The sequence below is a fragment of the Phycodurus eques genome, chromosome 18, assembly GCF_024500275.1.
Source record: "Phycodurus eques isolate BA_2022a chromosome 18, UOR_Pequ_1.1, whole genome shotgun sequence".
In the NCBI taxonomy this organism is placed as follows: Eukaryota; Metazoa; Chordata; class Actinopteri; order Syngnathiformes; family Syngnathidae; genus Phycodurus; species Phycodurus eques.
This window is the reverse complement of record NC_084542.1, coordinates 2,772,272-2,799,288: the sequence shown is the minus strand read 5'-3', so window position 1 is coordinate 2,799,288 and position 27,017 is coordinate 2,772,272. Positions and strand designations below refer to the sequence as shown.

The following is a 27,017-nucleotide window of genomic DNA, read 5'->3' as shown; positions in this document are numbered from 1 at the left end:
ATGCTCCCAAGTGGCACAATCCGGATGTGCGTCATCTTGGCAGTGTTAATTGAAAAGAATACTATCCATGAAATCAGACACCCTTTTATTAGAACCAGGCCTCTTCAAAATGTGGATAAAAATCTGATCATATCAAATATGTAAATAAAATATGCACTTTGATTCAGTTTCATTCTAATGTGAAAATAATGATTCGTTTTGTCAATCAGGCTCGCGAGTGAATCCGAATTGGCACTCCTTCGCTCGTAGCACTACTAAACATTTCGGTGTAAATAGAATTCAGAATTGAGCACTTGGACTTGCAGTGTATATACACTTCATATGAGGTAACCAAAGTATTAGATTACTTGATATGTGATGCACCACATCAAATATAAAGCAAAATGTCATAGGCAGTGAGTGTTGCACCGAAGATGCACGTTTATAAATTACAGAACAAAAAACACAGTACAGTAAATGTAGTTCTTTATGGATTTCTCCTGATACACACCGTGGGAGTTTCCGCCATGTTCACTGAACTGAAACATGTGGACAAGGCGCCCGAGTGAGACATCAAGTGGGAAGAAATTCATTGGTGCTACAATTGATTGTAATCTCAATGACGCAGTCAACAGAGTTTTTGGCACCAGGAAATGGAGGTTAATGGAGGTGGCGTTTGGTGTATAACTGGCTTGGCTCAGCATTGATCCACGTGTTCATTAACCCCCGCTGGCTCCTCATCCATCATCCTGACTCCACGGTTTCGATTGTTTCATTGCACAATGCACACACTGGGGGATTATGTGGGTGATCCTCATCCCTCCTTCTTTTTTCACTTCTTTTTCCATCTTGCCGAATTGGCTAACACTCTAGCTCTCCATATATCACAGGACTGCATTCATCATAAACTACAAATAGGAAACTTGTTTTTCCCATTCTTCATCATCCGTAACCACAGCTAGTGCTGTGTGATCGCAGCCGACGAGGTCAACACTCTGGAGATTTGTGGACTTGGAATCATTTGGATGTGCATTGCTTTAAAAGATACTGGCAAAATCTCATTAGTGATAGAGAACTGGATACAGTCCGGTGACTGTGTTCTCATTTGACAGGTTAGGTTAACAAATTGAAAGGTGATTTTTATGATAGTTTTTGTTTGTTTGAGTTTGTATGAAAGCTACCGTTTGAACCACTTTGTGTACCAAACAAGGGGGCTGAGACCTCTTGAAGAGGTTGGTCTTGCTGGCTAAAAAAATCAGCATTTGAGTCAGTACAGCTGACATAAGTTACATTTTAGTCTTGTGAGGGTGAACACGAAGAACATTACTGAAACCACAAATTGGAGTAATTTCTTAAAGGGCACCTATAATGAACATTGATTATGGTGAAAGTAGCCAGTGGTGGCTTTGTACAAGGTATATGTCGGAAATACGAATATGAAGGTAGAATCGAACAAACTATCTTGAAAAAACATGTATTATACACACACAATCTAACAAATTCAGAAACAAAAACCCTTTGAGATCAACTTAAAAAAAAAAAAAAAAAAAACAGACCAGGCAACAAAAAGCTAAGGTTTCACTCAGGTCAGGCTACACAAGTCTTTCAGGATTTGGTTTGGGAAGCTGAGTCCATGACGAGCTTCAAAAATCTCAAAAGAACTGCTCCCGGAGGTGGAAGCCAATCTTATTTGAGCACAAACAGACACATACACACAGCCATGTGCACAGAGATTTGAGATGGCAGGTGATCAAGCCGCAAAAAGGGCAATGGGGGGGGGGGGGGGGGGGGTGTACGCTTCTTTCCATCTTTCCTGATCAGAAAGTGGTGTGTGTGGGGTGCAGGTGGGGTGGTGTGTGGGGGGGGGGGGGCTATTTGTGGTTGATAGATTTGGTAATCATCAAGGTTGTTTATGCATTTCTAAATTTTAAAAATTAATTGAGGAAATGTTTTATTAGTTTTATCAGTGTTGACACACCTTCACCTGTTCACTGTGACAACATATTTGAAGAAGGTAATCAATACTGAAAACACAATATTTTTCAGATAGATGATTCAACAATGTATATTATTTACATACTATTGATTCTTGAGTGTGTCTCTTGAATTATTTTCACTGAAACTGGTTATAATACAAAATCACTTAAATAAATAAATGATGCATGTCACTATGTCTATATTGCCTTTCCCCTTATGCTTCACAGAAAGTCTGACAGCGGCATACAGAAAACTCTGGAGATGTCTGCGAGGAAACGATTAGTTTAATTTGATTTCCTCAGAGTGAAGTGAAGGGTTAACTGTGCCAACACTATTTATCAACATCAGGGAAACTGGCTTCTCCAGCTGTCTCCCTCTGCCAAGGTGTTCTGCACAGATACAGGCCCTGTAGGGAGCATGCAAGCGATTAAAGTAGTAGCCAACTCCCGGCTCATGTACTGCCATTGACCTCTGGGAAGTCTGCAGCACAGATTTCGATATTCCTTGCTAAATCCTACTAAGGATTAGGTAAATGTTGAAAGATGGAGCTAGAAAAACAATCAACAGTGTTGTTTTTTAATCTTTGCATTTTGAATTTGTTTCCTGTTTTAAAAACAAAAAACAAGGATAACAAAAGTATGGCTTTGTCGGTAAATATCCAAACCTTTTGTGGACAAAGTCAGTCATTTTTTTCACTTTAATCATTTCAAACATTTGTGTTCAAACTAGTGATTACCAAGAATAAAATGTCACATGTATCTCACACCTTTGGTGCATTTTGTTAATCAATCGTTAGTCAAGTTCGTCAATAAAACTGTAATCCGCCTCACCCACCGTAGAAAGTATAAAACTTAAAGGGGAAACTTCATGTTATATTTTCCATCAATCCATCCATTTTCTGTACCGCTTATCCTCACTAGGGTCGCGGGCATGTTGGATCCTATCCCAGCTAGCGAGTGGCGGGGTACACCCTGAACTGGTTGCCAGCCAATCGCAGGGCAAATATAAACAAACAACCATTCGCACTCACATTCACACTTACGGGCAATTTAGAGTCTTCAAGTATCTATCCTACCATGCATGTTTTTGGGATGTGGGAGGAAACCGGAGTACCCGGAGAAAATCTACGCAGGCACGGGGAGAACATGCAAACTCCACACAGGCGAGGCCGGATGTGAAACCGGGTCCCTCAGAACTGTGAGGCAGACGTGCTAACCAGTCGGTCATGTGATGCGTATCAGTCCTTACTTCATTCCTGCCTGCTTTATTTACTGACAAAACCATACAGAGTTAGTAAATATTCAGCAAAGACAAGCTAAAATTCAGTCAGATCCACTTATCTAGCCAGATAATGGCTAAATAAGTAGTAAGATCCGGCCATGCGGCATGGGAAATTGGCTAAGGCAGCTAGATATTAGCCATTAGCCGCTAACGGCGGCGCCTGGCGACTGATGAGAACAGCCGTTGCGAGTCAGCACATTTTCCATTAGCTGGCTAGATAAGTGGATCTGACCGATGTGTTGCATGTGGCCTGATGGACCCCAATAAATGGACGTTTGAGTCTTTGAAATAATATGTCGCCCTTTAAGATTTGTATTTGAGTACAGCTGCTCTAAACTGTCCATAGCAGTAAATGTGCAATGGATATTAAGTGTGCATGTTTGTGAAGATTATCCCCCAATATGCAAAGATCTACAGTATTTACACATGATAACACTGTATATGCAATTTCATCAGGCAGGAGAATAGCCTAGGGGTATGTAACACTGTAACAGAGTGAGGCAATGAACCAGGATCACTCTTTGGATCTACTGGGTAATAACATGTAAAAAGCTGCCTGTGAGTTATGGAGTCAAGGGAAATCATCAGGATCAGAGCAAACCTTAGCTGCGTCTAAGAAGGTAACACATTCACATATAAAATATGACACACATGCCGCTTATTTCTGCACATATTGTGTACGACAGTCATATTTTTATTTTTTTTATTACATATGCACATACCGATGCACTGGTAATCTTACAGCTGCCCTGTGGTGCACACCATACACCAGAGACACAAAGTGCAACTCAACTGAATGAGAAACCCCTTTCTCATATATGAGCTCATTACCACTGAGGAACTTAGAACTTAGAGTGCCGGGGTCCAATTTGAAATCTAAAAATCAACACGTGAAACTCGGATCAGAAATTCCCAATTAAAAGTAAGGACATTTGTGTTTGTTAGATTTTTTTCTTTGTTGTAACAATTCTTATATATATATCATGAGTGTCATTGTGAAGATTCCTTTGCTTGGTCATGTGACATCTGCGACAACTATGGTGCATGCAGCAATGCCAGTACATTCACCTGTGACTGCATTAATGGCATCTCTCCGTTTGGACAGTTCTGTAAACCAATCTCAAGGAAGTGCAGCTCAAACAACAGTCTATAAAAGTCAAGCATAGCTGGTGTCCAATCCATTTTCTTCTAATCATCGGGGTTGTGGGAGCAGCAGTCTAAATTGGGAAGCCAAGACTTCCTTGTCTCCGGCCACCTTCTCCAGCTCCACTTAGTTGTTCCCAGGCCAGCTCTGACACATTGTCCCTCCAGCATATTTGAGGTGTGCCCCAGGGTCACCTCCCAGTGGGACATAACTGGACCACTTCGTCATGATCTGTCAGAGAGGAATCTTAACGAAGTGCCAGAGCCAACTCATCTGGCTACTCACAATGCGGAGAATCAGTGGCTCTGACTCCCTCCTGGATGACAGAGCTTCTCTTGCCATAGATTAGAGTAAGCAAACCCAGACGGCGGAAGAAGCTTCTTTTGGCCGCCTGTGCGCTCGATCTTGTTCTTTAGATCACTCACCAAAGCTTGTTACCATTGATGAGGGTGGGAATGTAGGTGGACTTATAAATTGGAAGCTTCCTATTTTCGCTCAACTATCACGTCCCCACACCAGTTCCATGGAGTGAATGCATTACTGCAGACGGCCGTGTCGAATCGACTTTGGATTTCACAATGCATCCATCACTCACGCGTAAACAAGACCACAATAGACTAGAACTCCTCCATCTGTTCCACCTGATGAAAGACTTTGTTCCAAACCAATAAGGCACAATTCACCCATTTGCGAATGAAGAACATGGCCTCCAATTTATAGGGGCTCATTTCAGTCCCAGCAGCTCCACACTCAGCTGGGAACCATCCCAGCAAATGTTGCCGTTTACCAATTATTCAGGCTATCTTGTGTTCAGCGGCACGGTGGCCGACTGGTTAGAGCGTCAACCTCACAGAACATGCAAACTCCACACAGGCGAGGCCGGATTTGAACCCGGGTCCTCAGAACTGTGAGGCAGATGTGCTAACCAATCGTCCACCGTGCTGCCAAATATATTGTTATTATTAATAAATATTTGTGATATAAGATAATCTTAATTAGTCCCAGAATGGGGAAATTTACATCATTTCAGCAGCTATTGTGGATATGGGAAATATAAATGTGTAATATGAATAGCATCCAAAAGAAGACATAATTACATTACTTCTTAAAAGTACATTGCACAAAACCAAAACTATTATCCTTACATAAAGTCAGTCAGTCAGCAATGTTGGACAGGCCCGTTGTGTGTTATTTGTTATTTGTTTGTTTGCAAAATAGAGTGCTGCGTTTTAATTTTGATGTTGAGATCTGATTATTCGACTTGAAGACTTTTTTTTGTTTGTTTTTTGTTACCAGGGCTGAAAATAAAATTGGCAGAGGTGAATTAATCCATAGATGCCGCTATTTTGGATGGTGGAATATCGAAATCTCATATACTGGTACTTTGATTCAGGCTGCAACTGCGTTCGCCATTATAAGGTTGATGTAATAAAAACATTAAAATGACAAATATTGAAGCCATGATTTATTAACTATTATTATTATGACTGTCGCACGGAAATATTCTTGGTAATTTGACAGGTGGGAATTAAGACAAATTTGGACAAATTGTTCTGGAAGTGAATTTTTATCGGTTGGCAGCTCTGTACACACACACACACACACATGCACACGTACGTGTGTTTATATGTAGTGTATATATGTAGTCATGTGATAGACAGGTGATGAGTCCACGACGTCTTCTGCCTCTCATCCCAAATCATCTGGGATAGGAGATACAGGAGATATATCCCAATATTGGGACTTTTATTAATCACCTAATTGTTGGATTTTTTTTCATTTAGATCAGCTCATTCCTCTAAAAAAATGCAATGGTCACAAAGTCCATCCATCCATCCATTTTCTGAGCCGCTTCTCCTCACTAGGGTTGCGGGCGTGCTGGAGCCTATCCCAGCTGTCATCGGGCAGTACCCCGCACACCCTGAACTGGTTGCCAGCCAATCGCAGGGCACATAGAAACAAACAACCATTCGCACTCACAGTCATGCCTACAGGCAATTTAGAGTTTCGAATTAATGCATGTTTTTGGGATGTGGGAGGAAACAGGAGTGCCCGGAGAAAACCCACGCAGGCACGGGGAGAACATGCAAACTCCACACAGGCAGGACCAGGGATTGAACCCGGGTTCTCAGAACCGTGAGGTTGACGCTCTAACCAGTCGGCCACCGTGCCGCTGAACACAAAGTCATTATATGTATTTTTCATTCTCAGATAACAGCTTTTGATGAGCTCCAGGCTGACTTCAAGGTGCCAATTGATCAAGGCAACCCACTCCATGCGGTAGGTTTGGTCTTTCTTCTTTAATCCGTTGTTATGATTACTAATATATCTACAGTAGGGCTAGGGACGCGAATAACAAAAATTGACGGCCATTAAAACTCCAAAATTCTTGAATTAGCGGGGATAAAGCGCCAATTAACGTTTTCAGGTTTGGGTCCGCCCCCCAAAAATAAAATAGAACAAGAACAAAGAAAAAAAATGAGCTAAATTTTTGGGGAAATTGCAAAAAGGTGAATCCGAGGCTATATATATGTACACACACACACACACACTGACACACACACACATACAGACACTTTTCAGTCTCTATTTTCAGTATATGGTCTAGCTCAGGGGTCACCAACGTGGTTCCCGCGGGCATCATGTAGCCCCCAAGGACCACATGAGTATCCCGCGGGCCTGTCCTAAATAGCTGCTATTCTAAAAATTTGAATAAAATGCCGCCACATACCAGTGAGCTGCATATAACTATTTTCTGTTGCTATTCTTTTTTAAATCACACCTGCAACAGTGTAACTCTGGAAATTATAATTTTTTTTTAATTAAAAACCTATTAGTTCAAAGGTCACTTTTGAGCACGTGACCAAACAGAGGATTCGTGGGGACAAGCTATGGTATGACTATGAGGAAAACATTCACCCCCAAATATTTTGAGGATTTTTTAAAATTTATTTCGAAGTGTGTATCAAACTTGTAGCCCTTTGCATTAATCAGTACCCTTGAAGTAGCTCTAAGTTTCAAAACGGTTGGTGACCCCTGGTGTATCTAGTACTTCATAGTACAACCCCAATTCTAATGAAGTTGAGACATTGTGTTAAACATAAATAAAAACAGAATACAACCATTTGCAAATCATGTTCAACCTATATTTAATTGAATACACTACAAAGACAAGATATTTAATGTTCAAACTGATAAACTTGATTGTTTTTAGCAAATAATCATTTACTTAGAATTTTATGGCTACAACACGTTCCAAAAAAGCTGGGACAGATGGCAAAAAAGACTGAGGAAGTTTTGGAATGCTCATCAAACACCTGTTTGGAACATCCCACAGGTGAACAGGCTAATTGGGAACAGGTGGGTGCCATGATTGGGTATAAAAGGAGTCTCTGAATTGCTCAAGAGGTTCACCTCTTTGTGAACAAGTGCATGAGAAAATAGTCGAACCGTTTAAGGACAATGTTCCTCAACGTAAAATTGCAAGGAATTTAGGGATTTCATCATCTACGGTCCATAATATCATCAAAAGGTTCAGAGAATCTGGAGAAATCACTGCATGTAAGCGGCAAGGCCGAAAACCAACATTGAATGCCCGTGACCTTCGATCCCTTAGGGAAACGCCACTGGCTTCTCTGGGCCCGAGCTCATCTAAGATGGGCTGATGCAAAGTGGAACAGTGTTCTGTGGTCCGACGAGTCCACATTTCAAATTGATTTTGGAAATTGTGGACGTCGTATCCTCTGGGCCAAAGAGGAAAAGAACCATCCGGACTGTTATGGATGCAAAGTTCAAAAGCCAGCATCTGTGATGGTATGGGGCTGTGTTAGTGCATTATGAAGCGTAAAATATGACAATGGAGACCTCGGACTGTTGAACTACTGAAGCTGGACATCAAGCAAAAATGGGAAAGAATACCACCTACAAAGCTTCAACAATTAGTGTCCCAGGTTCCCAAATGTTTATTGAATGTTGTTAAAAGGTGATGTAACACAGTGGTAAACATGACCCTATACCAGCTTTTTTGGAATGTGTTGCAGCCATAAAATTCTAAGTTAATGATTATTTGCTAAAAACAATTAAATTCATCAGTTTGAACATTAAATATCTTGTCTTTGTAGTGTATTAAATTAAATATAGGTTGAACGTGATTTGCAAATCATTGTATTCTGTTTTTAGTTATGTTTAACACAACGTCCCAGCTTCATTGGAATTGGGGTTGTATTTGCATTACTGTAAATTTGAATATTTAAAAATTATCAATTGAGTTTAATGTACTCTATAAGCCATGAATGAATTTAATTAAGATGCTATATGTTTAGGTTCTGTATGCTCTTTGTGGCGCATGAATTCTGATCCAGTTCAATCTGCTTCATTAATCTTTGTTAACTGTGGGCCTGTGAAGCCCTTTGAGATTATTTTGTGATTAAGGGCTATACAATTAAATTTTCCTTGACAATTATCAAATAAGTAAATGTGTATCAGAAAAACTATTTTGACTTGAAGGTGGAAAGTACATGCTAACAACTTTCAATATGAGTCTCCATTTTGGACGAAGCCACTCACCTCAGGGCGCTGCTCGACAGTCTGCTCACTTACAATAATACTTCCAGCAGAATCTTGACACTTCATGTGACATTTGCAACTCTCTTGAGAGTATAAATGTCATCTGAGTCTTCTTGCTGCACTTTTACTTCATCATCTCTCACAGATTACACAGACTACTTTGTCTCGTGCTGTATTGTTAGACTGCTACTTAAGTCCATGTCGACTGAATTTAATCATTTCAAAACCTCAGCAGTTATTATGTAAATCTTAAATCATACAAAGAGAATAAATTAAATTCAACCAAACAACATCATACCAATGTTTTAACATAGAAACAGAAAATAAATCAATATTTAATGGTAAAGCACTGATTTGCAATCACAGCTTTTATGTGACTTATCATGCTCAACGTTATTTCCCATTGCTGTTGGGTGTCTTAACGCCACTCCTGGCGCAACGATTCAAGCAGCTCGCCATCCAGTTTCCTCTTGATTGCAGACATACCTCATACATCCATCACATACATGAACATTCCAGATGTTTTCAGTGGACCTCAGTCTGGAGATTGGGAGCAGCCATGACAAGGTCTTGACAGGGGTCCTCCATCCACACCTTCACCGACCAGTGTCTGTAGCATGGAGCATTATCCTACTGGAAAAAATGTAAAATATTGTCAAAGAAGAATTAATAAATTTTCTATTGCAGGACAACAACGTGGCTTAATTGATGCGGCTATCACAAAGATAAATATGCCTGATATCAGCCTTGCTGAAGCGTCCCCAGATCATTACAGATCCCCCAACAAATTTCATAGTAGGTGGGATACACTTGACTTGTGGAATGAAATGGAATTCAAATAACACTGGAATGGAATAGCTATTTTGTTGATACAGTATACTCATTTGAGGAACATTATGATTCTCTGAGGAACATTTGGAGTGCTCTCTTGATTTTTTTTCCTCCAAAGCTGAAGAGATGAGCAACCATTCACCCTCACATTCACACCGAAGGGCAATTTTGAGTCCCCGAACACCGAGTGCCGCACCTGGAACCGACTGAACCTTCGTGCAGTGTGTTCTGTGACAATTCGTGCAGTGTGTTCTTTGCTGCAATTCAAATTCTGTGCCTATGGCCCCACCACATTCAATAATGGACAATGTGGGGTAAGTGTCTAGCCCAGAGACACAACGACGACATGCGCTCACACAGGGATACGAACCAGCGACCCTACGGTTTCAGGGTGTACACTTACCCTCTGCGCTGCACTGCCCAAAGACAGATGGTAATGGTTTCTCACAAAAATTCAGAAACAGATAAATATCAATAGGCAAGACTTTATATAAATCTCAACCAGTGTTTACATTTTCAAGAGCGTCTGCCTCACAGTTCTGAGGACCGGGGTTCAATCCCCGGCCCCACCTGTGTGGTGTTTGCATGTTCTCCCCGTGCCTGCGTGGGTTTTCTCCGGGCACTCCTTTCCTCCCACATCCCAAAAACATACATGGTAGGTTAATTGACAACTCTAAATTGCCCGTAGGTGTGAATGTGAGTGCGAATGGTTGTTTGGGTCTGCAATTCATTCTTTCCTCAATGAATCTTTTTTCCCCCCACAGTAATGCCACCAGTGTATATTAGACATCAGAGGCAAACTTTCTTCCCCTGAAATGACTTCTACTTGTACTATGAAGCACAACAAGATACTTTTTATGCTCTTTTTCCACTGCCACATCTCCTTTGCTAACTCTGAAAAGAGATAAGAGTCCCATGTGACATTTGGGATAAACGAGAGATAGGCAGTTGAAGACATGATTGTCTTGTCGACACACACACACACACACACACACACACACACACACACACATATGAAGCAATGTTTCAATCACTCCACAGTATATAAAACTGTCTCAACTTTATTTCCCATAGACACATCCTCACTCGAACCATATACACTACTTGTGTTGCCTGAGCAACGCAACCCAGATTGTCATAAAGATCTCTCTTCAAAATGTGCAATGTCTGAGTACTGCTGAATCCTTAAATAATCTCACAGGAAAAAGAGACCCCCCCCCCCCCCCACCCTCGTGTGCCAACTTGGACCAAATCATTAGCAGTTCCTCCTCAAGAATATGCCTATAAAACAGATGGAATTTGTGAGTTTGAAGCATGGCCAATGGAATGGTAGCAGACATCACAGTCTGATTGGTTGATACAAGCAGAGCATGTGAGGGAGTAACTCGGTGAAACTAATGACTCATTATGATACTAATAAACATTTTGTTCATGCACAGCAGATCGTGTGTTTAAACAGGAGACAGCTCTGACTTTCAACTTGACTGCGACACACCAAAAGGGAAGAAAGAAGTACAGTAGTTTATTTTTCCCGATTGTTTCCACCAATTATGTCACACCACCAAAATGTTGGAGAGACAATTGTCCCTTCTGTGTGAAGAGGATAAAATGGGAAGATGATAAAACACAAACAAGCAATCTGACTCAGCACTTTGATCATTTTCTCCTGGAAAATTTAGACTAATCAATGTGAAAATTGGCATCAGCCAAAAACAGCTCCTATTATTAAAGAATACACATATGACTTCCTCTTTCCAAGGAGAAACACAGGAGCTCCGACGTAGTGACTATCTGGTTATTGGTCTCTTCTCTGTCTAAGGTCGTTCTCCCTGAATCACTTAGTTTAGACGGACAGCCAGCTCTGTAAAGGCTTGATGGTTCCGAACTTATACCATTTATGGATAACGGAGGCCACTGCGCTCAATGGTACCTTTAAAATGGAAGATATTTCTCTGTAGCCTTCCCCAGATTGGTGCCTCGAGACAATCCCGTCTCAGAGGCCGACAGAAAATTCATTGGACTTCATACTTGGTTTGAGTCTGCATGCACTGTTGACTATGGGACATTACATAGACAGGTGTGTGCCTCACCCAATCATGTTCAGTCAACTGAATTTAACACAGATGGACTCCAATTAAATTGTAGAAACAATGCAAGCATGGTTAGGGGAAACAGTATGCATCTGAGCTCAAGTTTGAGCTAAATGGCAACAAGCTTCATGGTAACAGCTGTCAATACTTATGTGCATGATTTTTCAGATTTTTATATTTGTAATACAGTAACTAAAATTAGAAAAATATTTACTGTATATTTCACAGGGGGTGGTCTTTGTAGAATTCTGAGGGTAAAAAAAAACAATTTCATCAATTTTGGAATAAGGTTGGAACATAACAAAATGTGGAAAGGGTTAGGTGTTGTGAATACTTGCCAGATGAACTAAACAAATTGACACAGGGGACAGACTCACTATCACAGGTAATATAACGGGACGCACGGCATACACTAAAATCATAGGTAGGTATGATCACCCTACGTTTACTCCGTCACAATTACTCAAGTAACATTTTGGATAAATTGTACCTGTCAGAGTAGTTTTAACGCGTCATACTTTTTACTTTTATTTGAGTATTTATGTTAAGAAGAAACAGTACTTTTACTCCGCTGCAGTGGTCTACGTGCCATTCGCTACTTTTATTGATCAATTATTGTGTGCGTGATCTATTTTTAGACTTTCGTTTTCGACGTCCGCAACAGCGCCGTTGCACCAATCCAACGTAACCACAGTGAAGTTTGACTCCAATTCACCAATCAAACGACAGAAAGTCACATCTCCACACAAAGTCTTCTCTTGGGCTTCGCAGGCCAATCACAGTGACTCATATAGAAAAGGGGAAAAAAAGATGTGCGACTTGTGTTTACAATAACTTTATCATGCAATGCAGTCTTGTAACTGCCGAAACAGATATTTCAGCCCACGTCAAACTTGAGAAAACATCAAGGTCAAAAGTAACTGTTAAACATGCATCTTTGCTGTGATATAAACTCTCTCTCTCTCGCTCTCTTGCTGGCTGGCACACACACTCATGCTACAGTTGAAGTGCAGAACCATAAAACAAAGAATCTAGTAAAAAGCCTACACTTTATCAATAAATCTTGTCAGCAAACAACTTCTTTATTCAGCCATTCTAGTTAATAAAGTAAATAATTTGTAAGGCCCTATGCATGTATTGATCCTTTTTGGGTCATGGTGGATGTGTGTGGCCTCCCATTTAACATGAGTTTGAATGTGATTGGTTACTCCTGAACACAACCGCATCCCATTTATAAGAGAGAGTGCACCTTTGTGCAACCAGATTTATTTATTTATTTTTTATTTAACCTTTATTTAATCAGGTAAAAGACCAGTTGAGATAGAACATCTCTTTTGCAATGGTGACCAGACCAAGAAGGCAGCAAGTTAATCCCCAAGTCCAAGTCAATCCCATACAAGAATATTTCTGTTGTTTATTTTCACCTCTCAAAATAATTAAAATAACAAATCGGGTTGCACCAATTATAGGTCCCGTTAATGGTGGGAGACAATTTGAAATGGTTTATTTTGGTCTAAATTATTTTACGTCACAAAAACCTGCCTATGGCAGGCACAACCTGCCATAGATTTTTTTTTTATATCCACTGCAGCCTTGTTCCTGTCTTTGTCATCTCTTCCTGGTGAGCCTTTTGTGGTGTTTAAGAACTGGAAACATCCATCCATCCATCCATTTTCTGAGCCGCTTCTCCTCACTAGGGTCGCGGGCGTGCTGGAGCCTATCCCAGTTGCCATCAGGCAGGAGGCGGGGTACACCCTGAACTGGTTGCCAGCCAATTGCAGGGCACATAGAAACAAACAACCATTCGCACTCACAGTCATGCCTACGGGCAATTCTAGAGTCTCCAATTAATGCATGTTTTTGGGATGTGGGAGGAGAAAACCCACGCAGGCATGGGGAGAACATGCAAACTCCACACAGTGTAACCAGTCGGCACCGGGACGCCAAACTGGAAACAAAAGAATATAAAACTATTTCTGGGTCTCATTTTTTTCCACTGAGAACTTTCTTACTCTTACTCTATTATTTTGAGGACTACCTTTCACTTTTACTTGAGTCATATTATTCTAAAGTAACAGTACTCTTACTTGAGTGCAATATTCTGCTCCTCTACCCACCTCTGAACTAAATATACAAGGACTATCAAGAAAACGAGGCAAAACTGGACAGGAGACAAGCAGATGGTGAGATCTGATTCGCAGATATAAAGAGCAGGACTGACAAGACCAGGTGGAGAAAATGGGTGCATCTCAAGTTGTCATATGTGTGTGTGTTCTGGGTTTTGTCTTCCCCTCCCTGTTTCACACACACCTGCTCCTGTGAGCATCTTCACCACCTGTGCCTCATTCACCCTAATTACCTATTGTATTTAACCTCGTGTCTCATTCCCTCTCGTTGCCAGTTCGTTGTACCTTGTCGTCACGTTCCAGCATGCCTTGTCACAGACTCACGGTAAGACTTGACCCTGTTCCGATTATCAACCTTGCCTCTTTGCCTCATGTTTTTGGATACTGTTGCCTTTCTTGGATTGCCTACCTGTGTACCGACCTATGCCCGTCTATTAAACCTCTCTTTTTGGAAACTGTCCATTTGTTTTAGAGTAGTGCATTTTTGGGTCCTATCCTCTGTTCCGTTCATGACAGAACGAACTGGCCATAACATGGACCCAGCAGACTCAGATCCGGTGCGCAAAGCCCTTCAAGCGCAGGGTCAACGCCTCTCGAAGCAGGATGAGCAGATTGCTGCCCTCCACCTTCATCTAGAGGGACTGTCAAGGCATCAGGACAATATGATGAGACAGGTGGCCTCACAGTTTGAACTTCTTATGAAAATTATTCAAGAGAAGGAACCAGTTGGCACCACACCCAATACCGCCACGGTATTTCAATGTGAAACAGTCAACATGCAGCCACCTCCGCTGCTGTCTGCCCACAGCTCTCTCGACCGGAGAGGTTCTCTGAAAATTCTGGGAACATTAAGCCGTTCATCACGCAGTGCGAACTCCACTTTGAGCTGCAGGCAGCTGCCTTCCCCACCGAGCGGGTAAAGATCGCTTTCGTCATTTCCCACCTGACTGGTCGTGCGGAGGCGTGGGGTACTGCTGAATGGAGCCGCAATTCCGCCGCGTGTCATTCATGGGCTTTTTTCGTAAAGACTATGGAGCAAATTTTTCAATTTTCCACTCCTGATCGTGAGGCAGCTTGCTCCCTTGTCACCTTACAGCAAGGCAAGCGCAAGGGTGTATGATTACGCGATTGAGTTTCGCATTCTAGCAGCTGAGAGTCATTGGAATAATCGGGCGCTACTCGATGCGTTTTTTCAAGGACTATCCCCCGGCGTCAAGGATCATTTAGTCCCGCTAGACCTGCCGACCGACTTGGACACTCTCATCGCTCTCGCCGTAAAAATCGACAAGAGGCTTTTGGATCGCGAGCTGGATGGAGATCGGCGGAAGGCTGCGTCACCGCGCACTTTGAGGACGAGCCTCGGTGACCAGCCATACCAAGGCAGATCCCCTGGTTCCGGTCTCAACCCACTGGCTAACGTGCCCACGGAGGAACCCATGCAACTGGGCAGGTTCCGTCTCTCCCCTGAGGAACGTCAACGCCGGCTGAGGGAAGGGCGGTGCTTCTACTGCGGTCAGTTGGGTCATTCCGTGAGCAACTGTCACGTCAAAGTTGCCGGTGCCGGTAGCAAGGGCACGGGAGAGGTGAGTCTGAATTTCATGAAGGAAAACCCTACACGGGTTCTTCCTAAAGTGATACTATGCTCTCCTGATCAAGAAATTCATACACCTGTATTAATTGACTCTGGTTCTGACGCAAACTTACTCAACTCCATCCTCGTTAGACGTATGCACCTTCGAACCTTTTAAATAAAATGCCACCGCAACACCTATGCTGCAGACGGCAGTTTTATGGGCAAGATCACTCACCGCACCCAAACACTCACATTGACATTTCCCGATTCTCACTCGGAACGCATTAGTTTTCATGTTTTTGACGCCATGAATCATGACCTTATCTTAGGGAACCCATGGTTGAAATTACATAACCCCCACATTGACTGGTCCTCTGGGCAGGTTATGTCATGGGGCAGCAATTGCGCCCGGAACTGTTTCAAGCCGCCATCTGGGGATCCTGATTTATCTCAAGTGCCCACCTGTTACCAGGATATTAAAGACGTTTTTTCCAAGTCCAAGGCCAAATCCCTTCCACCCCACAGACCTTATGACTGTGCTGTTGACTTGCTGCCTGGAACCACACCCCCACGAGGGAGGTTGTTCTCTCTTTCAGGGCCGGAACACAAGGCCATGAAGGAGTACGTGGAGGAATCACTGGCAACCGGGATCATTCGCCCATCTTCATCCCCTGCGGGAGCAGGATTTTTCTTTGTGGACAAGAAAGACAAGACCCTGCAACCCTGTATCGATTACCGGGGTCTCAACGAGATCACGGTAAAAAACAGGTACCCTCTTCCTCTCATCTCCACCGCCTTTGAGTTCCTGGAGGGAGCCAAGGTTTTCACCAAACTGGATTTAAGAAATGCATATCATCTAGTCAGGATAAGGGAGGGGGATGAATGGAAAACAGCATTCAACACACCAACAGGACATTATGAATATTTGGTAATGCCTTTTGGGCTTACTAACGCTCCAGCTGTTTTCCAGAACCTTGTCAATGATGTCCTGCGTGACATGCTGAATGTTTATGTTTTTGTTTATTTGGATGACATTTTTATTTTCTCCCCGGATGAGGAGACTCACATTATTCATGTCCGCTCTGTTTTGGAGCAGTTACTGCAGAATCAACTACATGTTAAGGCTGAGAAATGTGAGTTCCACAAGGCGTCAGTTTCTTTTCTGGGTTTTGTCCTGGCTCAAGGTGAAGTCAAAATGGACCCTTGCAAAGTCGATGCAGTAATTAATTGGCCTACTCCCACGTCACGCAAAGATGTACAAAGGTTCTTAGGGTTCGCAAACTTCTACAGAACATTCATCAGAAATTTCAGTTCTATAGCCTCTCCTTTGCATGATCTTACCTCGCCACACAAACCTTTTGCATGGAACCCGCTTTGTGAGGCAGCGTTTCAAAAACTTAAGTCGAGCTTTACCTCCGCTCCCATCCTTACTTTGCTAGATCTCCAACAGCAGTTTGTGGTCGAAGTCGATGCGTCTGATGCCGGAATAGGAGCAGTGCTCTCCCAGAAATCTCTCAAGGATGATAAATTACATCCTTGTGCTTTTCTCTCCAAAAAACTGACCCCAGCTGAGAAAAAAGACTGCTGGCAGCCAAGGTGGCTTTGATGGAGTGGAGGGACTGGCTAGAGGGGGCACAGACTCCGTTTTTAGTATGGACAGATCACAAGAACCTTGAGTATATTAAGACTGCTAAAAGATTAAATGCGAGGCAGGCTAGATGGGCTCTGTTCTTTACTAGATTTAATTTCACGCTATCCTACCGACCTAGTTCTAAAAATGGTAAGCCAGATGCTTTGTCACGCATTTTCTCCGAAGAGAATTCTTTGTCCGACCCTAAGACTATTTTGCCCAAGTCATGTTTTATTTCCGCTTTTGTTTGGGACATTGAAACGGCGGTTAAAGGGGCTCTGAAAAACACTCCTAGCCCTGAAGATTGCCCTGAAAACAGGCTTTATGTGGTTCTGACCTTAAGGGGAAGAGTCATCCACTGGGCTCACACGAACCGCACTGTATGTCACCCAGGCATTGCCAAGACTCAATCAGTGGTCGAACAGCGCTTTTGGTGACCTAATGTTAGGAGGGATGTTATCGATTGTCAATGCTTGCCAGGTATGTGCTGCCAAAAAGCCCTCTCATCAACGTCCTTCTGGGGAGTTGCGACCCCTGCCAATACCACAACGTCCTTGGTCAGACATTTCCGTAGACTTTGTGACAGGATTACCGGCCTCTAAAGGCAATACCACCATTCTTACAGTTGTTGACAGGTTCTCTAAGATGGCACACTTCATTGCACTTCCAAAACTCCCCTCAGCTAAAGACACTGCCGAGCTGATGATTAATCAGGTTTTCAAGTTCCATGGTTTCCCCAAGAATGTGATGTCTGATAGGGGTCCCCAATTTATTTCGCAATTTTGGAAGGAGTTTTGCAATCTCATAGGTGCTACCGTCACGCTGTCATCTGGGTTTCACCCTGAAACCAACGGCCAAACCGAGAGGCTGAACCAGGACCTGGAGACTGGGCTCCGATGTCTCGCTTCACAGGATCCGCGATCCTGGTCTCAGAAATTGGTTTGGGTCGAATTCTCCCACAATTCCCTCCCCTCTGCATCCGCTGGTCTATCGCCTTTTCACGTTTTGCATGGTTACCAACCATCTCTGTTTCCTGCCATAGCCCCTGAGTCCACAGTTCCAGCGGCATTAACCTTGGTGAGACGCTGCAGGAGGACCTGGGAGCGAGCCCGACAGATGCTGCTGCGCCAGGGACGGTCCTACAAAGCCGCTGCTGACCGTCGGAGGACACCGGCCCCGAACTACAAAGGGGGTCAGCGAGTTTGGCTCTCGACCAAACATATTCCACTCCGGGTGGAGTCCAAGAAGCTCGCTCCCAGGTTCGTTGGGCCCTCCCCATCACAAAGATCATCAACCCTGTCACCGTGAAGCTGAGGCTCCCAAGGTCGATGCGGGTCCACCCTGCTTTTCATGTCAGCCTTCTCAAACCAGCACGGGAGTCCCCTCTGGTCCCGCCTTCCAGGCCCCCTCCTCCCCCCCGGTTTGTGGGTGGGGGCCCTGTCTTCGCTGTGAAGCGGCTGTTGTCGTCTCGTCGGAGGGGGAGGGGGTTTCAATATCTGGTGGACTGGGAGGGCTATGGGCCTGAGGAACGTTCATGGGTACCGTCTGGGTTTATCATGGATGATTCGCTCATTCGGGACTTCCACGTTGTGCATCCAGGGGCCCCAGGGCCGTCTGGGGCCCCTGGATTAAGGGGGGGGGGGGGGGGTACTGTCGTGTGTGTGTGTGTGTGTGTGTGTTCCGGGTTTTGTCTTCCCCTCCCTGTTTCACACACACCTGCTCCTGTGAGCATCTTCACCACCTGTGCCTCGTTCACCCTAATTACCTATTGTATTTAACCTCGTGTCTCATTCCCTCTCGTTGCTAGTTCGTTGTACCTTGTCGTCACGTTCCAGCATTCCTTGTCACAGACTCACAGTAAGACTTGACCCTGTTCCGATTATCAACCTTGCCTCTTTGCCTCATGTTTTTGGATACTGTTGCCTTTCTTGGATTGCCTGTCTATTAAACCTCTCTTTTTGGAAACTGTCCCTTTGTTTTGGAGTCGTGCATTTTTGGGTCCTATCCTCTGTTCCGTTCATGACACAAGTCCCTTAAATGCAACGTTTTCATCATCTTAAATGTTTTTATCATTCTTTCATTATTGTAGTTGGAATATACATATTTTGTTGAGTTTCTCTTGTATTTGGGGCAGTATTTAATACTAAAATTACTTCATTACACCTTCTCACGGTTACTATATGCCTATCCAACCACATATTGCTTAGGATTGTGTAGTATTTAGTATAGTATATAAAGCATAAAGTGGAGATTTGTGGTGATAGTAATAATTTAGCCACGCAGACAGTTCGTCATCTTGAGTAGCGATCTCCATGAAATGACGTCATCGAGGAACGTTTGTTCTATTTCTCCAAAACATTCCTACAGCCTCCTTTTTTAAATTAAATTTATTATTTTTTTTATCCCATTCTGTTCAGCTGCATGGCCTTGCAGAATGGTGTATCTGTATGCCTTTTGTGCTGGAATAGTTTTGCTGTGCAACAGAGGAGTCTGAAATACTCCCTCTACTTATTATTATTATTATTTTTTTTTTTTATTATTCTGGTGTTTATTGAAAATGCAGCCAGGCAGAAAATGGTTTTAGGGGACAGACAGAGGGACAGAGTGGACAAGGGGAACTCAGGTGAGAACCACAGCAGAACAATTGTGAGCGTAGATATTTGAACACTAGTAACATTACAACAGTTAAATCGTGTTATTATTTGTGGATGGGGGGGACATGCAATAATTAACCAAGAGAACAAGATTAGAGAGGACAGAAAAGGGCAGGACGGGATGTGGGGAATGAGCAAGGCAGTGCTACTGCTTTGTGCATTCCTAACCCCTCCTGCATCGCCCCTCTGTCAATATCCTGGCTCCTCGATGTCATTTCTGGTGAGAGGAGCTAGCATGTAAACAGAGGAGCTCGGACCTACGTAGTTCCAAATGTAGAAATGAGATGCACCCAATGAGTTGATGAGCAGAAAATACATGAAGGCACAAACAGGAGACATGAAATAAAACACGAAATTCCAGATAACATGAAACAAGACCAGATCAAAACACAATGCAAAAGCAAATCTAAAGGTCAAAACAAACACTGACACTACGAAAAATCAGTATAGAATTATGGTGGACGACTGGTTAGTACATCTGCCTCACTGTTCTGGTGACCGGGGTTCAAATCCCGGCCCCGCCTGTGTGGAGTTTGCATGTTCTCCGTGTGCCTCGGTGGGTTTTCTCCGGGCAATCCGGGCACAAAATATGTGACTCCACAATGTCCTTAACAGGCATAACCTGTACAGATCCATAAATAAATACAGTACATGAATACTGTAGCTTTAGACACCATGTTTTTATACAACTTGTCATTCACAAGCAAAACACGCTTCTGACAGTGGTCAGCTAATTGAGAAGCAGCAATTAGTCATCAAATAACCACAGGATCAACTATTCTTACAATGAGAAAAACCCTTAAAGTATTCTTTAGAACTAAGAACACTGGCAGGAAAAACGCAGAATGTGATGCTATGGGAATTTGTTTAATATTTGATGATGACGTTAAAAGCTTAAGTGAAATAGTGGTTGCTGGTGTCAGCACTTTGGCGAGTGCTGATTTGTGCTTCTGAAGCTTTTTACACGTTATTATACAAGCTTAAAAGCCAACACATTATTAATACAGCAGCACAATGTTTTTCTGAAGTATTTGTGAGCTTCTTGATGTCACACCACACACAACTAACCATTGTGGTTTTACACTGGATGTGAAGTGATGAGCTCTCATATCGCTTGAAGTGAAGTCTCCACAAGTATTCATGAATCCAAGACTGGAAACGCAACGCATTCCCTTTTCACTTCCAGAGATAGTGTGTCTCATTTTATCAAATACTTTTGTCAGTATACAACAAATGTACTGCCTGCTTTTTCTTGTCTCACTGTGAGAGAGCCCGACCAACCTACAGCCGCAGCTTTTTCCATGCCTCAATAATTGAGGCATGGAAAAAGGCCCACTCGTACCCAATGTCCACCCCCTGCTCCGAGAAATGGTCAAAGTTCTGCTGGTGGTGGGAGTTAAAAGTGTAAAACGTTCCCAGCAGACCCTCTCAATAGGTTTGAGTCTGTTAGGCCTGACCGACATCTTCCCTCACCCATCAGAGCCAGCACACCACCAGGTGGTGATCAGTGTCTGATGACATGACCACAAAGTCCATTGTGCACATGGGCACCCTCACGCTTAAACATGGTGTTTTACTTGGAGAATCCATGAGAACCACAGACGTCCAATACCACTGCTCGGGAGGGAGGCTTATGCCTGTACATTGGGAACCCCAATGTACAGGCACTGATTAATAAGAGGTCAATAAGGGGTCAATAAGAATGCCCACATCGCCATGTCGCCATCTCTCACCAGGGGTAACTCGGGAGTAGATTACAATCCAACCCCTCTCAAGATGATTGGTTCTAGAGCCCAAGCTGTGTGTAAAGGTGAGCTTGATTGTATCTAGCTGGAACTCGCACACCAGCTCAGACTCCTTCCCTGTCAGAGCGGTGATGTCTCTAAATATCAACATCTGGAGATGTGGATCATACCACCAAAGTCTCTGACCCACTTCACCTCTCCTTTGTGTGGTGAGCCCATGAGTAAAGGGACCCACGTTACATTTTTGGGCTGTGCCCGGTCGAGAACATTAGGTGCAGTCACAGCCACCATGAATTCGCCATCCAGCACCACCACCTTGCCCTGGTGACCCACTTCCGGGTGAGGGGAAGAGGTTGACTTATTGTCATCGTCATGAGGGTTCTTGAGTCATGCTTTGTCTGGAGCCTCAGTTCTCCCTGAGCATAAAGACCACAACAACTGAACTCCTAGAATCATTGGGACACGAAAACACCTTCAACTATCATAAGGTGACGCTTCATGGGGGAGGTTGTAATACTACACTTAATAATAATTTTGGGTTAAAGTTTTGCAAAAAGCACAGCAAATACTAAAATTATCTTTGTAGTGATTAAATATTTTCCAAAGTAAAGCAATTTTCCGGTTTTCAATCCAATAACAGTCTAAAACAATGAAAAAAATGAAAGTAATGTCTACTGTTTGATCATGAAACTGATGTCTGATAATGCAACATAGCCACAGTGTTCTGTAAATGTACGTACTGTAAGTGACCTCATTATTTTCTTTGCTTCGTGGTCTTACAGAGGGAGAGACTGCGAAACATCGAGAGGATCTGCAACCTGCTGAGAAAGGTGAGCAGCTTTCAGCCCTATGAAATATTTGGTTTGATTGTGATGAGTTACAACAAGGTCTGTCTTGATTTAATTTTTTGAAATTCCATTATCATTATAATTTGGGAGTTTGGAGTGAGTCGTATAGCTCTTTAATCTTTTATGAATGCATAGTGACGCTTCCTATGCCTTCTTGCGTCCTGTTGGACTTGCATTAAAACAAAACAGAGAGGGAAAGTTGAAGTGCTATGCAGAGTCATCGAGAGTGTGTGTTCCTGGGTTCATGTGTTTGTGTGTGTTCATGTTGACACAAATCTGATTCCATAACTGTTTGCCTTGAGTATGCATTGTGAGGATAAAATAAGGCTTTAATGTGACATTTCTATCTATCTATCTATCTATCATCCAGTTCCAGTTATGTCCAGCTGTTTTCCCCAAGTATTTTTCAGTTAGCTGAAATTACTCCAAAGTAGTTGTAACTTTATTGTCAAAACAGGAAAGAAAAGCTGTAGAGGAATGTATTTCACAGCACACAAGAAAAGAAGAAGAAAATAGTAAATAACGGTTACTGATTAATTTAATACTCGGACATATATTTATTTAATTATACAACCCCAATTCCAATGAAGTTGGGACGTTGTGTTAAATACATGTGTGAATACAATGATTTGCAAATCATGTTCAACCTATATTTAATTGAATACACTACAAAGACAAGATATTTAATGTTCAAAGTGGTAAACTTTATTGTTTTTAGCAAATAATCATTAACGTAATGCTGTGTCACCTGAAGGATCGAAGGTCACAGGCATTCAGTATTGGTTTTCAAGCTTGCTGGTAAAGGGCAGATATTTCTCCAGTCTCTGAACCTTTTGATGATATTACGGACCGTAGATGATGAAGTTCCTTAATTGCTTGCAATTGTACATTGTTTCAGTGTGAACATTAAAAATATCGTTTTTGTCGTGTATTCAATTGAATATATGTTGAAAAGGATTTGCAAATCATTGTATTCTGGTTTCATTTACGGTTTACACAGCATCCCAACTTCATTGGAATTGGGGTTTGCAATTTGTTTTCATTGCCCCGGGAACTGCCCTGAGAAGGCTCAATCTCGGAAACTATGCAGGGTGGGTCCTGGCTAGTACTTGGATGGTAGACCACCGAAGAATACCAGGTGCCGGGGTTGGGCAGTAGGCCAATCCCCTGCTGCCGTAAAAACTACGGATAACAGAAACCGTAATTGCGGCCCAATGTGCTTCATGGCACTGAGAGCTCTGAAAAAAATGTTTTTTTCATTGGTAGCTTGGATATGCAGTGATGACAGTACTTGGGGGAAGAATGCGGATAATATCATCATGCTAAAAAGTCTAATAGTTCATAAAGTATACTTAGGTTTTAATTATCTTGTAGCAACATTTCTTTTCTGTTTACATGAAAAAATACTGTACTTTCAATTAATGTCTAAATTTTTTCTTCACAAAATAGAGCTCGGAGACACTTTCCATGGCCAACAAAACAGACCTTTTCAGTGCAAGGGGGGACTTCAATGTCTCACATATGCAAAATTTCTCCAATGCATGAGGTGACTGAAGTGCCCCCAAGTGACTATTTTCCTGTTCAGGCATTAAGTGCAGACAGTTCACAGAGTATATTTTCATTCTGTTCTGTGGATGCCTGAGGCTGCGAAAAAGAAGGTTCTGCAACACGATGACTGTTTCCCCTCTTTTATCCCTTGAGTGAACTATTCAGCTCACTCCAACTGGCACAGTCACAGCACAGTGGTGACTGTGCTGTGACAGTGATTTTTTTTTTTTGTTAAATTCTGGCAAACACTCAGTTACATTTAAAAACAAGCAGAAATTGGAACGTGCCATTTTTTGACCTCACAGCAGTGAGTGGGGTTCTCTTGATTTTTTTGTAAAAACAGCAGGGGTGCAGATGACAACATCATCAGGAGAAGTATTGGTGACTGAAGACATTGAAGTAATTCATATGAAAGCTACTAGCAGCTGTGTTATCAGAACTTTATTACATTTTTAATTAATAGGGAAACACTCTTTTCATTTACCTTTTCTCTTTTATTGCTTCCCAATAAACAGGTTTCTTTGGGCCTACACCTTTCCAAACAGTCTTTTGGGCTCTTTCTCATATGGAATTGTTGAACAAAATAGGGTTACTGTTTATTTTAGGGATGGGCAAGTGGCAACCCCACCCTCACTCAGTGTGGCCCCCAAGTACGTAGATGCCGGCCATTTGAATCAGGTCCAACAGGTGTTGGCTCAACTCACCAAGATCAAAACCCTTGACGAGCACAACCAGAAGGAAAGACATGACCAGATGCAGCTTCAATGCTGATATTACTAAAACCCACTGTCTGTTCAGATGCTGCTGACCCTCAGAATCAGTCCTAACATAGTCATGACGCTTTTTACTGAAGTGTGCTGGAAGGTTGAAGTCTGCAGGGATTCTTCATGTCTGAACAGACACCCCATGGGTGCTTTGCTGCAGGGATGAAAAGACTAATTAAGGAAAGTGGGTTATTTAAAGGATCATTAAAATTATTTAATCTCACCTTGAACTGAAATAAGTGGTTAATATAACTACAGTGCGTCTGAGTAAATGCCGAACCCCAAATATACTTTTTGTTGACAATTTAGCCGCAAGATCATTCTAACCTTCATTCATAGCTTTCAATCCCAAGACCGCAATAGACTGAAGAGTGTATAAACTGTCTCAAAGGAAAGACGCACAACGGCTATCGTACCTAAAAATCGGTGGTAGTACATATCAGTGCGACAGGAGCAAAGATGAAGGATAAAATCAGCTTGCAACAAAAGATGGCCTGTGACAGATATCAAGCAGTGTGTCTGCCTCTCGCTGCCGCTACAATCTCTCTGGCTCAGAAGCATATACAGCTAGAAAGCAGAATTATACCTTCGGCTCTAACAATATCAGCCTTCGCCTGTCACTCACCACAATAAGACATCTAGACCACTCATACTGCATTACTAAGCTGCAGAAAAGAATAGGTTTAAAAAGAAAAAATATTGATGTCCACTTTATAATCTGAAGTCAATGACATTGACAGTGAAAAGTTTTTTCTTTTTTTCTGCCATTGCTCACAGTGGGTAGGTTATCTTCAAGACAAAGCTTTGGGTATCCAAATCTCTTCATGTCTTCCATGCTTGTCATCCACTTGATTTCTTCTTTTATACATGGTACTAATTTTCTTACCCAGCTGTTCATGCTGTTTGTGGCTGTCAACAAAATGTCTACAACTGAAAAGGGATCTTGTTATTTCCATAGCTATTGGGTTCTCTGCAAACATTTTGACCTCAGTTTGATGTCCACTTTATTACCTAAAGTAAATGAAACCAAAGAGGTGTTTTTCAACAATTACACACTTTGTGAAATTCCAGAAACAAAAATTTGAATGACATCATTACAATTTCTGAGCTTTTCAATTAAGGCCAGCCGCACACGAAGTGACGTAACTAAACACGACTGACTATCACAAAGAAATTACAGTTGGTGACTCCCCCTCGCACGGCAGGCGATTGACCCTTGCACACATACCCTCTTGCTGTAACTGTAAAACTGCAACTGTAGAAGCCCATAACGTAATAACAGCTCATAACATAACAACTGCTCACAACGTAATAAATGTCTCTCTATCCCTTGCCCTCTCTCCATGTATTTTGTATATTTAACTTGATGGTTAGCATAATCTCTACTAGTTGTGTCTGCTCCTTCAAAGCATTTCCAAATGTACAGTTTAAACCAGATGTTTACAACCCCAATTCCAATGAAGTTGGGACATTGTGTCCATCCATCCATTTTCAACACCACTTATCCTGGTTAGGGTCACGGGGCGCTGGAGCCTACCCCAGCCGACTCCGCGCGGAAGGCGGACCACACCCTGAACTGGTCGCCAGTCAGGGCACATAGAGACACGGACAACCATTCGCACCCACATACACACCGTCACTGAGTGGGAACTGAACCGATGCTGCCTGCACCAAAGTCAGGCGAATGTACCACTACACCATCAGTGGACGTTGTGTAAACCATAAATAAAAACAGAATACAATTATTTGCAAAACACGTTCAACCTATTTTAATTGAATACACTACAAAGACAAGATATTTAATGTTCAAACTGATCAACTTAATTGTTTTTAGCAAATTATCATTAACTTAGAATTTTATGGCAGCAACACATTTCAAAAAAGCTGGGACAGGTGGCAAAAAAGACTGAGGAAGTTGAGGAATGCTTATCAAACACTTGTTTGGAACATGCCACAGGTGAACAGGATAATTGGGAACCATCACTGAGTGGGAACTGAACCCATGCTGCCTGGACCAAAGTTAGGCGAGTGTACAACTCCACCATCAGTGGACGTTGTGTTAAACATAAATAAAAACAGAAGACATTTATTTGCAAATCATGTTCAACGTAATTGAATACACTACAAAGACAAGATATTTAATGTTCAAACTGATGAACTTAATTGTTTTTAGCAAATAATCATTAACTTAGAATTTTATGGTTCCAAACACGTTCCAAAAAAGCTGGCACAGGGTCATGTTTACCACTGTGTTACATCAC

The 27,017-nt window shown here is 42.4% G+C and overlaps 1 protein-coding gene across 2 annotated transcripts in view; it reads left to right on the top strand.

Moving 5' to 3' along the window:
- Positions 1 to 27,017, top strand: part of cnih3 (cornichon family AMPA receptor auxiliary protein 3) — a 97,915-nt gene that overhangs the window by 14,461 nt on the left and 56,437 nt on the right. For both annotated transcript variants that reach the window (XM_061704537.1, XM_061704536.1), the window contains exons 2-3: positions 6,593 to 6,661; positions 22,379 to 22,426. In XM_061704537.1, the coding sequence (XP_061560521.1) occupies positions 6,593 to 6,661; positions 22,379 to 22,426 (117 nt within the window). The remainder of the gene's footprint in view (positions 1 to 6,592; positions 6,662 to 22,378; positions 22,427 to 27,017) is intronic.